The sequence below is a fragment of the Salvelinus alpinus genome, chromosome 29 (genome assembly GCF_045679555.1).
Source record: "Salvelinus alpinus chromosome 29, SLU_Salpinus.1, whole genome shotgun sequence".
NCBI lineage: Eukaryota > Metazoa > Chordata > Actinopteri > Salmoniformes > Salmonidae > Salvelinus > Salvelinus alpinus.
In genome coordinates, this window is record NC_092114.1 from 31,316,820 (window position 1) to 31,329,325 (window position 12,506).

At 43.6% G+C, this 12,506-nt stretch overlaps 1 protein-coding gene across 2 annotated transcripts in view; it reads left to right on the forward strand.

Annotated features, from left to right (window-relative positions):
• LOC139558437 (transcription factor HIVEP3-like) overlaps window positions 1-8,586 on the forward strand; it is a 40,798-nt gene extending 32,212 nt beyond the window's left edge. The window contains exons 4-8 of one of the 2 annotated variants that reach the window (XR_011671578.1): window positions 3,881-4,056; window positions 4,344-4,436; window positions 4,531-5,747; window positions 6,408-7,919; window positions 8,025-8,586. Coding sequence is in view for 1 of the 2 variants with exons in the window: in XM_071373568.1 (XP_071229669.1) it covers window positions 3,881-4,056; window positions 4,344-4,436; window positions 4,531-5,747; window positions 6,408-7,160 (2,239 nt within the window). In the remaining variant the exon portion in view is untranslated. Of the gene's footprint in view, window positions 1-3,880; window positions 4,057-4,343; window positions 4,437-4,530; window positions 5,748-6,407 lie in introns of both variants that reach the window. The other variant, XM_071373568.1, reaches the window with a different exon arrangement.
• Window positions 8,587-12,506: the final 3,920 nt, after the last annotated feature.

Consider the following 12,506-nt stretch of genomic DNA (forward strand, 5'->3'; position numbering starts at 1 on the left):
CAAGCTTTACGGCAGTCGTCTGAACTCTTTAACGCAGACGTCTTAATTTCTAAGAGGTTTAACCACAAAACCGATTGTCCAGATCGAACCATTTGAGCTAACTAATATACCTACAGCGGTCCTAAAATTCCAAATCAAATAGCTACATGATACATTTTATGACCATCCTAAAACAATTCCATATGTTAGCTATTGTGATCTAAGTGATTAGACCTACAGGGGTTTTTAATGACTAAACTTCATTTTAATCCCACGTTTTATCAAATAATTATATCAGTGGTATTTGTTCTCCCTAGTAAAGCCACCTAGCAATTTTAGGAAGTTGGCTTTAGCTAGCTAGCTAGATAGGTTCCCAATCTCCCAACCTCATAAATAGCTACCAAGCCATTACAGGCAATCAATCAAGTTAGAGTAGCTTGTCTAGCTATTTTACACCTCAGCTCCACTATAAGCGTTGCTTTGCCATCGGCGTCGTGTTCATTTTGACGTTCTACCTCCTACACAGAGTGAGTTGTCTTGAGAGCTGAGAGGAACAGGGGGGAAGAGTGTCTTTATTCTATTTCCACCTACTGTCCCATATTCATTGATTATGCATAAAAACAGTGCTTTCAGAAAGTATTCACACCCCTTGACTTTTCCCACATTTTGTTTGTTGTGTTAAATTGATTCGAACCCCCATAATGTCAAAATTTTATTCTTTTTCGAAATGTTTACAAATGAACTGGAAATGAAAAGCTGAAATGTCTTGAGTCAATAAGTATTCAACCCCTTTGTTATGGCAAGCCTAAATAAGTTCAGGAGTAAAAATGTGCTCACATAATAAGTTGCATGGGCTCTGTATGCAATAATAGTGTTTATCATGATTTTTTAATGACTACCTCATCTCTGTACACCACACATACAATTAACTGTAAGGTCCCTCTGTCGAACATTGCATTTCAAACACAGATTCAACCACAAAGAGCAGGGAGGTTTTCCAATGCATCACAAAGAAGGGCACCTATTGGTAGATGTGTAAAAAAAAAACAGACATTAAATATCCCTCTGAGCATGGTGAAGTTTTTTATTACACTTTGGATGGTGTATCAATACACCCAGTCACATCAAAGATACAGGCGTCCTTCCTAACTCAGTTGCCGGAGAGGAAGGAAACCACTCAGGGATTTCACGTTGAGGCCAATGGTGACTTTAAAACAGTTAGTTTAATGTCTGTGATAGAAGAAAACTGAGGATGGATCAACAACATTGTAGTTACTCCACAATTTTATACAACAATTGGTATGATGCTATATATCAGTGTGGCAGTTGTACTAAACTCATGAGGCATAAAATTAATAAATGTGCATCATTCATTAAAATGACAATTGAAAAGGTCAAGAGGTATGCTTAGATAACCTATGCAGAAAAACAGACATTTGCGACATAGAATTAGGCATAATGATTATTAGGCATAATGAACACCTCCCCCATTTCATCCTAATGTACTTCGTGCCCCCTCTGAAATAATGAATGTTAAGAAAACGTTCCTTAAAAATCACTAGAAAACTTAAGTAACGTTCAGAGAATGTTCTTAGCATGTTATTTAGAAATTCATACATTCCATTCTCAGCATCATCAAAACTATCTCTATCCTCTATCTTGTTAAGTGTGTTCAGGTGTGTTGGCCATGCCCACTAATTTGCTAAACCTGATCTTAATGAGTGCTTGTTTCCTTTGTAATGGGGTCCGTTTGAATAGACTAAAATGAACAGATATGTTTCCGTAAAAAAACATGGCATGCTGGCTCCATCCTGGTGGCGCAGTAGACTCTTTCCATGGTTGGAAAAAATATGAGTATGGGTTCCAATCTCACTGATGCTGTGTCACAATAAAAAAAATTATGTTTTTGCATGATTAATGCCTAAAGAAATTAATTTCCATGTGTCCTATCTGTGCTTGTAGTTTTAAAAAGTGAACAAGCAGTGTGTGTTATTAAATCTTATTGTAACATTCAGTGAAAGGATGTTATTCAAAAACCTCCAAATAACCTATAATTTCTGTTATCAGAGTGTTAATGAAACCTCCAAGGAAAAACTTCAAGGAACCAGAGTAAAATGTTCTCAGAACAGGTGAAATTTTCACTTCTGTTCTCAGAACGTTTTAAAATAGTTCCGTTTTACCGGTCAGGAGACGTATGGCTTCGTTCCCACAACCAATGTGAAACCAAAAACATACGTTCCCACAACTTCCAAGAAACCCAATGTGCTAGCTGGGAATGACTCATCTCTCTTCCCGGCTGCGCTGTGTGGAGCTCTGAGCCCACCAATTCCATCTGTTCGGGCCGGTGTGTGTGAGGGATGATAAAATAAAGCGGTGAAAGACAGAGGAAGTCAAACAATGAACTTTCCGTATGGCTACATTATGGGGGAGTGAGGGCTGAGTGAGGGAGGTTTTAGTGTAGGCTGTCTCGCTGAAGATAAAGCTAGGGGCAGGATCTATGAATGGGTGTCAGAGTAAACTATGAATTGCGAGTGGGTTGGTGGCCCTCAATGTGCTTACATGCTGTATATCAGTTCGACATGTGGGATTTTTTGTCAGTGGGCACGTACACACTCATGCATCAACACACAAACACACACACACTCACACACTCACACACATTTGAAATACTTTTTTGGAATCCACAAATCACATTACATCATAAAGGATTCAAACATTTCAAAGGTTGTTGATACAAGGACACTTAATAAGGAAACATAAAGCTCATTCTCCGCCACACAGCTAGGCTGCCCATAACGTCTGAAACAGAGCAGTACCTAGACAGTGGTTTTGCTCTACTCTTAGGCAGGCCTGCAATCTGAAGGCCACAAACCGTAAGCCTATGTACACTGCCCATACTGCCAAATATCAATGCCACCCAGGCTGTCCAAGCGTGATATGAGGGGCTGGTATTTAAGGAGCTTTTCAGAAAAGGCATGCTCCATGTAACTATCAACACACACACACACACACACACACACACACACACACACACACACACACACACACACACACACACACACACACACACACACACACACCATTAAGCATGTTAGCTATCATTGTAATTACCGTCCCTATTAATAGAAAGGTGTTTTATTTTCTGTTTATTTGGAGCAGCTGGTCTGAGCCCAGGGTTTCCCTCCCTCTCTGGTCTGTTTTTATTGGCTGGCTGTTCCAAACCCCGGCTGATGTCGCAGGTTCTCTGTGTTTGGACTGGGGTTGGGTGATGGTGGTGTGAGAGGGTGGTGATGGGTGTTAGAGTGCCACTGCAGGGCCCCCACTTCAGCTTCACACAGAGGGGCTTTTATAACCCCAAACCAGAACACATTCCAGGCCAGAAGCACACGCGCACACACACACACACACACACACACACACACACACACACACACACACACACACACACACACACACACACACACACACACACACACACACACACACACACACACACACACACACACACACACGGGGGTGGACCCCCTATCCAGCTACCAGAGTTTGTGTTCACTGTGTAAGAAGGGCGTGCGCCAAAATGATACAGTGATAAATAGAAACATTATAGCAGCATGCAGGTGCTATATACAGTATAAAGAACCAATGCTTATTACAGACGTATGGACCGTGGTTTCATCAGGGGTGGAAATGAACTCACCACTAAAAATTGGACCCGGGATTCAGATCAAAAGATCAGAACTTTTGGAACTCTGTTCATTCAGGTTCCTCTCCATTCCTAGATGTTATTGAAAGAACACTAGCATCAAGTCACAAGGTTTATGGTGGTAGCAATACCTATACATAATAAAATGACAATACACTGAATAAATACAAATGATCTCTCTCTCTCTTGTCCCTTTAGCTACAGGTCTAGTGAGGAGTATGTGTACGTGCGGGGTCGAGGCAGGGGCAGATATGTGTGTGAGGAGTGTGGCATCCGCTGTAAGAAGCCTAGTATGCTGCGCAAACACATCCGCCTGCACACCGACTCACGACCCTACGTCTGCAAGCATTGCAACTTTGCCTTCAAAACCAAAGGTGAGCTATGGATAGACACAGGACTGCTGCCTTGTTGTGGTTACAGATAGTCACAGGACTGCTGCCTTGTTGTGGCTACATATAGTCACAGGACTGCAACTTTCTAGTGGTTATGGATAGGTGGATAGGTACTGGAATTGCTGCCTTTTTGGAATCAGGTCTCTCTTATAAAATAGATTTTTAAGGAAAGGGTACTGCTGACCTGCTTGGAGTTGACATCTCTGTTCATCCAGTGTGTTGTTAGTGATGTCTCGGGATGGTAATGTGATAGTTCTCTGTTATTCCAGGGAACCTCACTAAACACATGAAGTCCAAGGCCCATGGGAAGAAATGCCATGACGGGCCAATGACTGGCTCTTCCCTGGAAGAGGCTGAGGAAGGTAGGATGATGTTATGTTGCTGTGTCCACCTCTTACTGTATCCAATAATACTTTGCTGTGTTGTGTTGCCTCATACTCCCCCCCTTCCTCTCAGGAGGCAGTGAAGACTGCTCAGTCTGGCCAGAGACAGGACAGGACGAGCACCGATACTCTGACGTCAGCGAAACTGAAGAAGATGACGATGACAACGAGTATGATGATGAAGATGATGATGGTGAAGAGGAGTCCTGGTCCCCTGAAGACCCTTCCTCCACAAGCCACCTGAAGCCACCCAAACCCCCAAACCAGAACAGAACCACAACAGACCAGGACAGGACCAGACCATCTGGGCCAAGCCAGCCCAGCCAGCCTCAGAGGCTAAATCCCCAGGAGCCAAGCCTCTGTTACCCTGCTGGTTCCCCCAGCAAGAAGAGAGCTCTGTTCTCCCGGAGAAGGCACCTGGACTGCGCTGGTCACCGCTCCCCACGCCACTGTCCATCACCAACCCTATCTCCATCTCCATCTCATCGCCTGTCCTCATCTCCAGCCCCAGCCCCATCTCCATCTCATTGCCTGTCCTCATCTCCAGCCCCAGCCCTATCTCCATCTCCATCTCATCACCTGTCCTCATCTCCATCTCATCGCCTGTCCTCATCTCCATCTCATTGCTTGCCCTCATCTCCAGCCCCAGCCCTATCTCCATCTCCAACCCTATCTCCATCTCCATCTCATCGCCTGTCCTCATCTCCATCTCATCACCTGTCCTCATCTCCATATCAACACCTGTCCTCATCTCCATCTCATCGCCTGTCCTCATCTCCATCTCATCGCCTGTCCTCATCTCCATCTCATCACCTGTCCTCATCTCCATCTCAACACCTGTCCTCATCTCCATCTCATCGCCTGTCATCTCCAGCCCCAGCCCTATCTCCATCTCATCACTTGTCTCCTGCTCACTCCCTATCCCCTAGAGTGGACCTGTCTCCTCTTCGCTGCCCTTCCCCTAGGGATAACCTCTCTCCTGTCTCCTGCCTCCCCTCTCATCCAACACTCTCATCTCTGCCCCCTAGTCATAAACTGTCTCCTGCCCCCTGTCACCCCTCCCCACCCTCCTCTCTGTCTCTGCTAGGTTGTCATGTCTCCCCCTCCCTAGAGAGACATCCGTCCCCCCTAAGAGGCCTCTCACCTGTCAGGCCCAAGTCCCCCAGTGGTGGCTCCCCTGCCCCTCAGGTAACCATCCCTGCTCAACACAGAATCTGTCTGCCCAGAGACCCATCTTCAAATCCCCACAGGGACAGACCTGCTACAGCTACAAGCTCCAAGGCACGGCTGGTGAGTATTTCACAGTCTCTCTCTGTCAACACTAGAACACAACACAGACACACTTTGTGTCCAACCTTGTTGATATTTGATCAAGGTAGCTATAGAAGACTGTTTGGCTCGCTTGAATTTTTGTTGTATAATTTAATTTAATGGCTATAACGTGGGGACGGACTGGTTTGATAACCACAGTGCTGCTCACTCACCTGCAATGTGATCTGTCTCTGTTTGTTTAGTCGGTTCGGTTCAGAGATTAAAATAAACCCTTTTCTGTACACAAAGCAGTTCCTGTGAGGGCTAAACAGCCAAATTCAAGTAAAATATCCATCCAAAACAAATACAGATATGCAGGCGGGTACATTCAGGGTTATTTTAAAGTCACACCTTTCTAGGAAAAGGAAGGAAGGGTAGTTTTATTTGATTCAAACCAAACCAAACCAACAACACAAAACCTAAAAATAATGCGAGAGATCCCAAATAGACACAAACGATTTGTTCTGGGCAGTCGGTGATAAAACGAGACACACACCTATCATTAGATGACTGACAATTTCTCAGTCAGCTCACCATATATAAACATGGTATGTTTCGTCACAAGTCGTGTTGCCGTTGTGGTTTGGTTGTGTTGTGGTTCAAACCTGTACACTCTTCCTTCCCCTCATCCCCACCCAGATGAAGAGCTACTCTGTTCAGGAGGATGACGAGCTGCGTCCCCCTCTCCTGTCCCCCAGGACTAGACCATCCCGAGGGGGCCAAGGGGGTGTCCTCAGCCACCTGCCTCTCCACTCCCAGCAGCTAGCCAGGACTGCCAACCTGCTGATCCCCATTGGGGGGATCCACATGGTACAGCCCAGGACCAGTGCACTCTACAGCTTGGTGACTAGCCCTGTGGCAGCAAAGGACACTCCTACTCCGGCAAGGATGGACCAGTCCATGACAGCCCAGAACACCCCTACCCCTTCAGAGATGGACCGGTCCAGGATCAGGAGAGCTGGACTAGACGAAGTGCCACTTAGTTGGCCTTCATCATTGAAGGACAATCAGAACAGTCTGAAAGAGGCTGCTAGGCCTAGCACTAGCATGCACACCAGTTACCAGGACAACAGGGTAGGAGAGGGAGAGGCAGGGGCCGAGTGCAGACAGTCAACACCTCTCCGAGACAAGGCAGGTATGGCCCATGTACACGTGTGCACCATGAGACCAGAGAATCATGGGAGTTTGAGTCAAAGGGAAGAGACTGAACTACTGTTCACTGGGACAGAGGTAGCAGGCAGCTCACACACTACAGGCACCCGGACGAGCACTTTGTCCAAGGGAACCACACACACAGAAAGAGATACAGATACACACTTTAGAGAAGGAAGTGTTTTTCCAGTGACTACCCAAGGCCAAAAGACGCCGCCTTCTTTCCAGACTAAACTCTGATAGGAAGGAGCACCATTAGGGAACAGTGCAACAGACTTGTCTTGGGTACATCTGATATGGCAACGTATTTCCTAAGTAGGGGATACGGTGCCATTTCAGAGACAGCCATGATCGCAGAGCTAGAAACAATTCTGTTTTTGAGACTGAAGAAGACAAAAGGAACCCAAGAAGAGCACTCGGGAGCGTACGGCTTCTGAATATAATGTGATTATGTAATTATATGAATAATATATAGATATGTTGAATATGCAGTATATGTTTTGTAATCTTTTTTTACTCTCTTCTTTTGGTTAATGGCATTGCTGTTAATTTATTATTGATGTGCTCTTATGCAATTCTGTACTATCCTCTGTGAGATCTGGAATGAAATGTAGATAAAGATTTTATTTAGTTAATCTATTCCCCCGTCGACCCCTTTGATAACTCTATAATACATTATACTACTCTTGCTGTTTTTATACTGTATGATGTACAGGTGTAAGGTCTTCATTTGACATATATTGTCACAGCAAAATAATCCTGCAGCAACAGGATTTGAACGTTTAGACTATAATGTTGCTTGATTGGTGGGTAGGCTGGTCAAAAGTAGGCTACATGAAAAGTGCAATACTGTTAATATAACCGTGTGTTAGTGTGGGGTTACAGTGAATTTATGTAAATCACAAAGCTAATCTGCATTTCCTGCGGTGCAGGGAAAGTCTCGGCAACAAACGTGTGGTCAAATGAAGATCCTACTCCTGTACAACCAAATATAGAAAGGTACTAGACATCTCACCCTGACCAGTATTTTGAAGTGCAATTTGTGTCAAGATTGTGGCTTGGAATGTTATTCTTAATGACTGTGATTTTTTGTTCATTTTAAAGCTGGAATCCTTGATGGTGAAACCACCACGTCCGTGTGCGATATTACAACAACAAAGTCACTGCAAACAACGAACACTGTTGTTTTTCACTCAAACATCATTGCACGCGCGATAGAACGGCAGAATATGTCACGTTTTTTTTTACAACGTTTGGGACGCTCCTCACCACCGCTTCGACAACAAAACAAAAACAACGGCCATGGGGCAGACAGTGGCACCGTTTTCCCTACTACGGATTCCATATTTAAAGATTGTTCATTTTTTATATGTTGCCTGGCTGTTTTGAAGAATCAGGGTTAGAATAATATCTTATGTTCTACTATCTCGTTGAGAGTAAATCTTGGAATAGGAACACGCATTCGGGGTAGAAAAGCTAACTCCACTCATTGGATATTCATACAAATATATCTTGTTTTGATCATCTGCTGTACATGATGCAGTCTATATTTATTGCCATAAACACAGTAATAACAGGTCGTTTTTATAAAGGAAGCAGTTTCCATATTTGTCGTTTTCATGTGTCTTTTACCATTAAAACGAGTTTTTACAGATTTATAATGAAATGGTGTCCCTGTGTATATTTTCTTTCGATCTAAACATTTGGTTCTGTTTAATTCAATGCAGCATCATTCAACAGTGCTACAGTATATCTTGTATTTTATATCGCCATCTTGTGGCTGTTAGTGTTGGTCCCTCACTAGTCTCGTACGTTTTTACTTTTGAGCTATTCAGCAGATGCTCTTATCCAGAACGACTTACAGTTAGTGCATTCATCTTAACATAGCTAGGTGAGACACACACATATCTCAGTCAGAACTAGTCACATACCAGTCATGTACAATGCCATGGAGTGTATGGAGCAATTCAAACCCTTTAGAATTGTAATTCATATCTGCAACCCTGCAAATGTTGTCACCCACTGAGTATTCTATCGCTCTATCCCAAACGGACCCCTGTAGCCTTCACCTCTTCGTTAGCTATAGGACGTGAGATGTAACCAATATGGTAATAGTGCCACCTTATATGACAGGCAAAGTGGAACATTCGCCATATTGCTAGGCCCTATCCATTTCTCTCAGGGGCAATGGTGTGGACTTGGGATACTGGCTCAACTACAATTATCCCCTACCCCCTTGTGTAGATCTGAGAGGATTATATAGATATAACATAGTAATAGCACCACCAGCCAGGTGGAATTGTTGCCATATTGCTTACACCGACCAATCTACGTCGCTCAGATCTACACTATTGTATAGGGTGCATAGGGGTTATATGAGTTGATTTGGTATGGTGCATCTACAGTATGCTCTGGAGTAGCTGCAGCAGTTCAGGCTGTTTCTTTGTCTCACTATGAGGACAATGTCTTTGTCAGCCACTAGATGTCCCTAGCATCAAGCCACTGGAGACCGATGCTCAGGACTGCGGTTTGCTGAAAACAATGACATCATCTAGTTAAGAAATTGGCCATTTGTCCCTACTGTATTTTCACCCAGAAATTGACATAAAGCATAATTATACATTTCCAATTATTTCAGCCATGGTTGCATTTCAATCTATATTTTCCCAATGTAATGTATTATTGGTAATTGCAGTAGTGTCTCATTCTGATGAGAACATGTTGAAATGAAATAATGGAATATCTCGGCGACCAGATATAACATGGAAGATTGTGTTAGTTCTTGGCCATGATATCCATTAGGTCAATGAGTATGTTGAGTGAGGCATTGGCCCTGCTCCAACATCCATACTAGCATTCCACCTGTAAAGTAATATATTGGGCACACATTCTATTTAGGTTTGCTTATGGACATTGAAATATAATCTTTGATGAAGTTTTGTGAATAGCAGTGAACCCGGTTGTACCAACACAGTCATCTGGCTGGCTAGAGATAGAAGTTAGTTACACATTCCCATATACACTGAACAAAAATATAAAGGCAAAATGAAAAGTGTTGGTCCCAAGTTTTATGAGCTGAAATAAAAGATTCAAGAAAATGTCCATACGCACAAAAAGCTTATTTCTCTCAGATTTCTTGCCCAAATGTGTTTACATCCCTGTTAGTGAGCATATCTCTTTTATCAAGATAATCCATCCACCTGACAGGTGTGGCATATCAAGACAGCATGATCATGACACAGGTGCACCTTGTGCTGGTGTAACAGTATAGCTTCCGTCCCTCTCCTCGCCCCGAACCAGGGACCCTCTGCACACATCAACAACTGCCTCCCACGAAGCATCGTTACCCATCGCTCCACAAAAGCCGCGGCCCTTGCAGGGCAAGGGAAACAACTACTTCAATGTCTCAGAGCGAGTGACGTCACCGATTGAAACACTATTAGCTTGCACACCGCTAACTAGCTAGCCATTTCACACCGGTTACACTGGGGACAATAACACCCAGGACCTCCACACCCAGATTCTTCACCTGTGGGATCATCTGAGACCAGCCTTCTGGACAGCTGATGAAACTGCGGGTTTGCACAACCAAAGAATTTCTGCACAAACTGTCAGAAACCTTCTCAGGAAAGCTCATCTGCATGCTCGTCGTCCTCACCAGGGTCTTGACCTGACTGCAGTTCGGTGTCGTAACCGACGTCAGTGGGCAAATGTTAACCTTCGATAGACAGTGTGCTATGGAGAAGTGTGCTATTCACGGATTAATCCCGGTTTCAACTGTAGAGGGCAGACGCGTGCATGGTGTCGTGTGGGTGAGCGTTGTGAACAGAGTGTCCCATGGTGGCGGTGGGGTTATGGTATTGGCAGGCATTAGCTACAGATAACAAACACAATTGCATTTTATCGATTGCAATTTGAATGCACAGAGATACCGTTATGAGATTCTGAGGCCAATTGTCGTCCATTCGTCTGCCGCCATCACCTCCTATTTCAGCATTATAATGTCGCAAGGATGTGTACACAAGTCCTGGAAGCTGAAAATGTCCCAGTTCTTCCGTGGACTGCATACTCACCTGACATGTTACCCGTTGAGCATGTTTGGGATGCTCTGGATCAACTTGTATGACAGCGTGTTCCAGTTCCCGCTAATATCCAGAAACTTCACACCTCCATTTAAGAGGGGTGGGACAACATTCCACAGGCCACAATCAACAACCTGATCAACACTATGCGAAGGAGATGTGTCACGCTGCATGAGGCAAATGGTGGTCACACCAAATATTGACTGTTTTTCTGATCCACACCCCTACCGATTTTTTAAGGTATCTGTGACCAACAGATGCATATCTGTATTTCCAATCATGTGAATATAGATCAGGGCCTAATCAATTTCTTTCAATTGACTGATTTACTTATTTGAACTGTAACTCAGTAAAATCTTTGAAATTGTTGCATGTTGCATTTATAATTTAGTTCAGTGTATTTACAGTGCCTTTGGAGTGATAAGGATACCATCACTGGATTGCTCCTAGGCAGATATGATTCCTAGCAAGTGCCCCTGAATCACATATCACCATAGAAACACCATCAATTATTTTTGGAGGTGGGTATTGATCCGAAACTTTGAGTCAGAAGCTGTTATTGTTTTATTTCTTTGAAGATGTAGTAATTCACAGAGAGGTATGTGATGTGATGTTCCAGCGGATGTGTTGGTTATTATGGTCAGAGTTGGTTTATAATGTTGATACAGGCGTTGCTATGGTTTCAAGATTCAGCCCTCATGGTTACACTCCCAACACCCACTCATAAAGTGGTGTTGGGCCCACATTAAAAGACATGTTTACATTCTTTACCCTGTGTCATCTCTACACACTCATACCAATGGAATTGACAGGAAAAGGTGTGTGTTTTAATTGTTCCCCCTTCCCCCCTAAACCCCTCTGACCCTTAGAGTATAGAAACTGATGTTGTCTTTTGTTCTTGTTTCATAGCAATCATTATCTCTCTCAGAAAAGTACGACACAATGCTAATATCTGGCCTGATGATATCATCAAGTAAGCCACAGACCTCCCACAATCTAACATTCCAAACTGACCATGACATTGCTCAGTTAATATTGCAATGGAATATTTCCTATCTTTAATTTTAGACATGATTTAACTCGAGTCTGCGTGCTGTTATCTTTCAGTATGCGTGTCTATGCTCCCCTGTCTGTGGTTTCCTTCATGCATATAATATTAAGGGGGTTGTATTGGGTGCAGACAGATTAGTAATTGTGCAGATACTCACATACTGTGTGGTATTGACTGATATGTTGCACTCAAATGCAGACTTCTCGTTTTATGAGTAAAATAAGTGTCAAAGATAGTGACTGCCCACCGATGTCTACCCATGTCTGGTGGATTATTCCACTTTGTTTAGTCACTTAGTTTTGTCACCGACTCGCTCTTTCTCTTTGTCTGTCTCTATGTCTGTGACCTGTTTTAATGAAGGGAGGTGATGATGATTGTGCCATCATCATGATTTCAAAGGTCAGCTGATTAACACATTCTTTCTGCTCTAAGGTATTCCAAGGAATCCGCTCT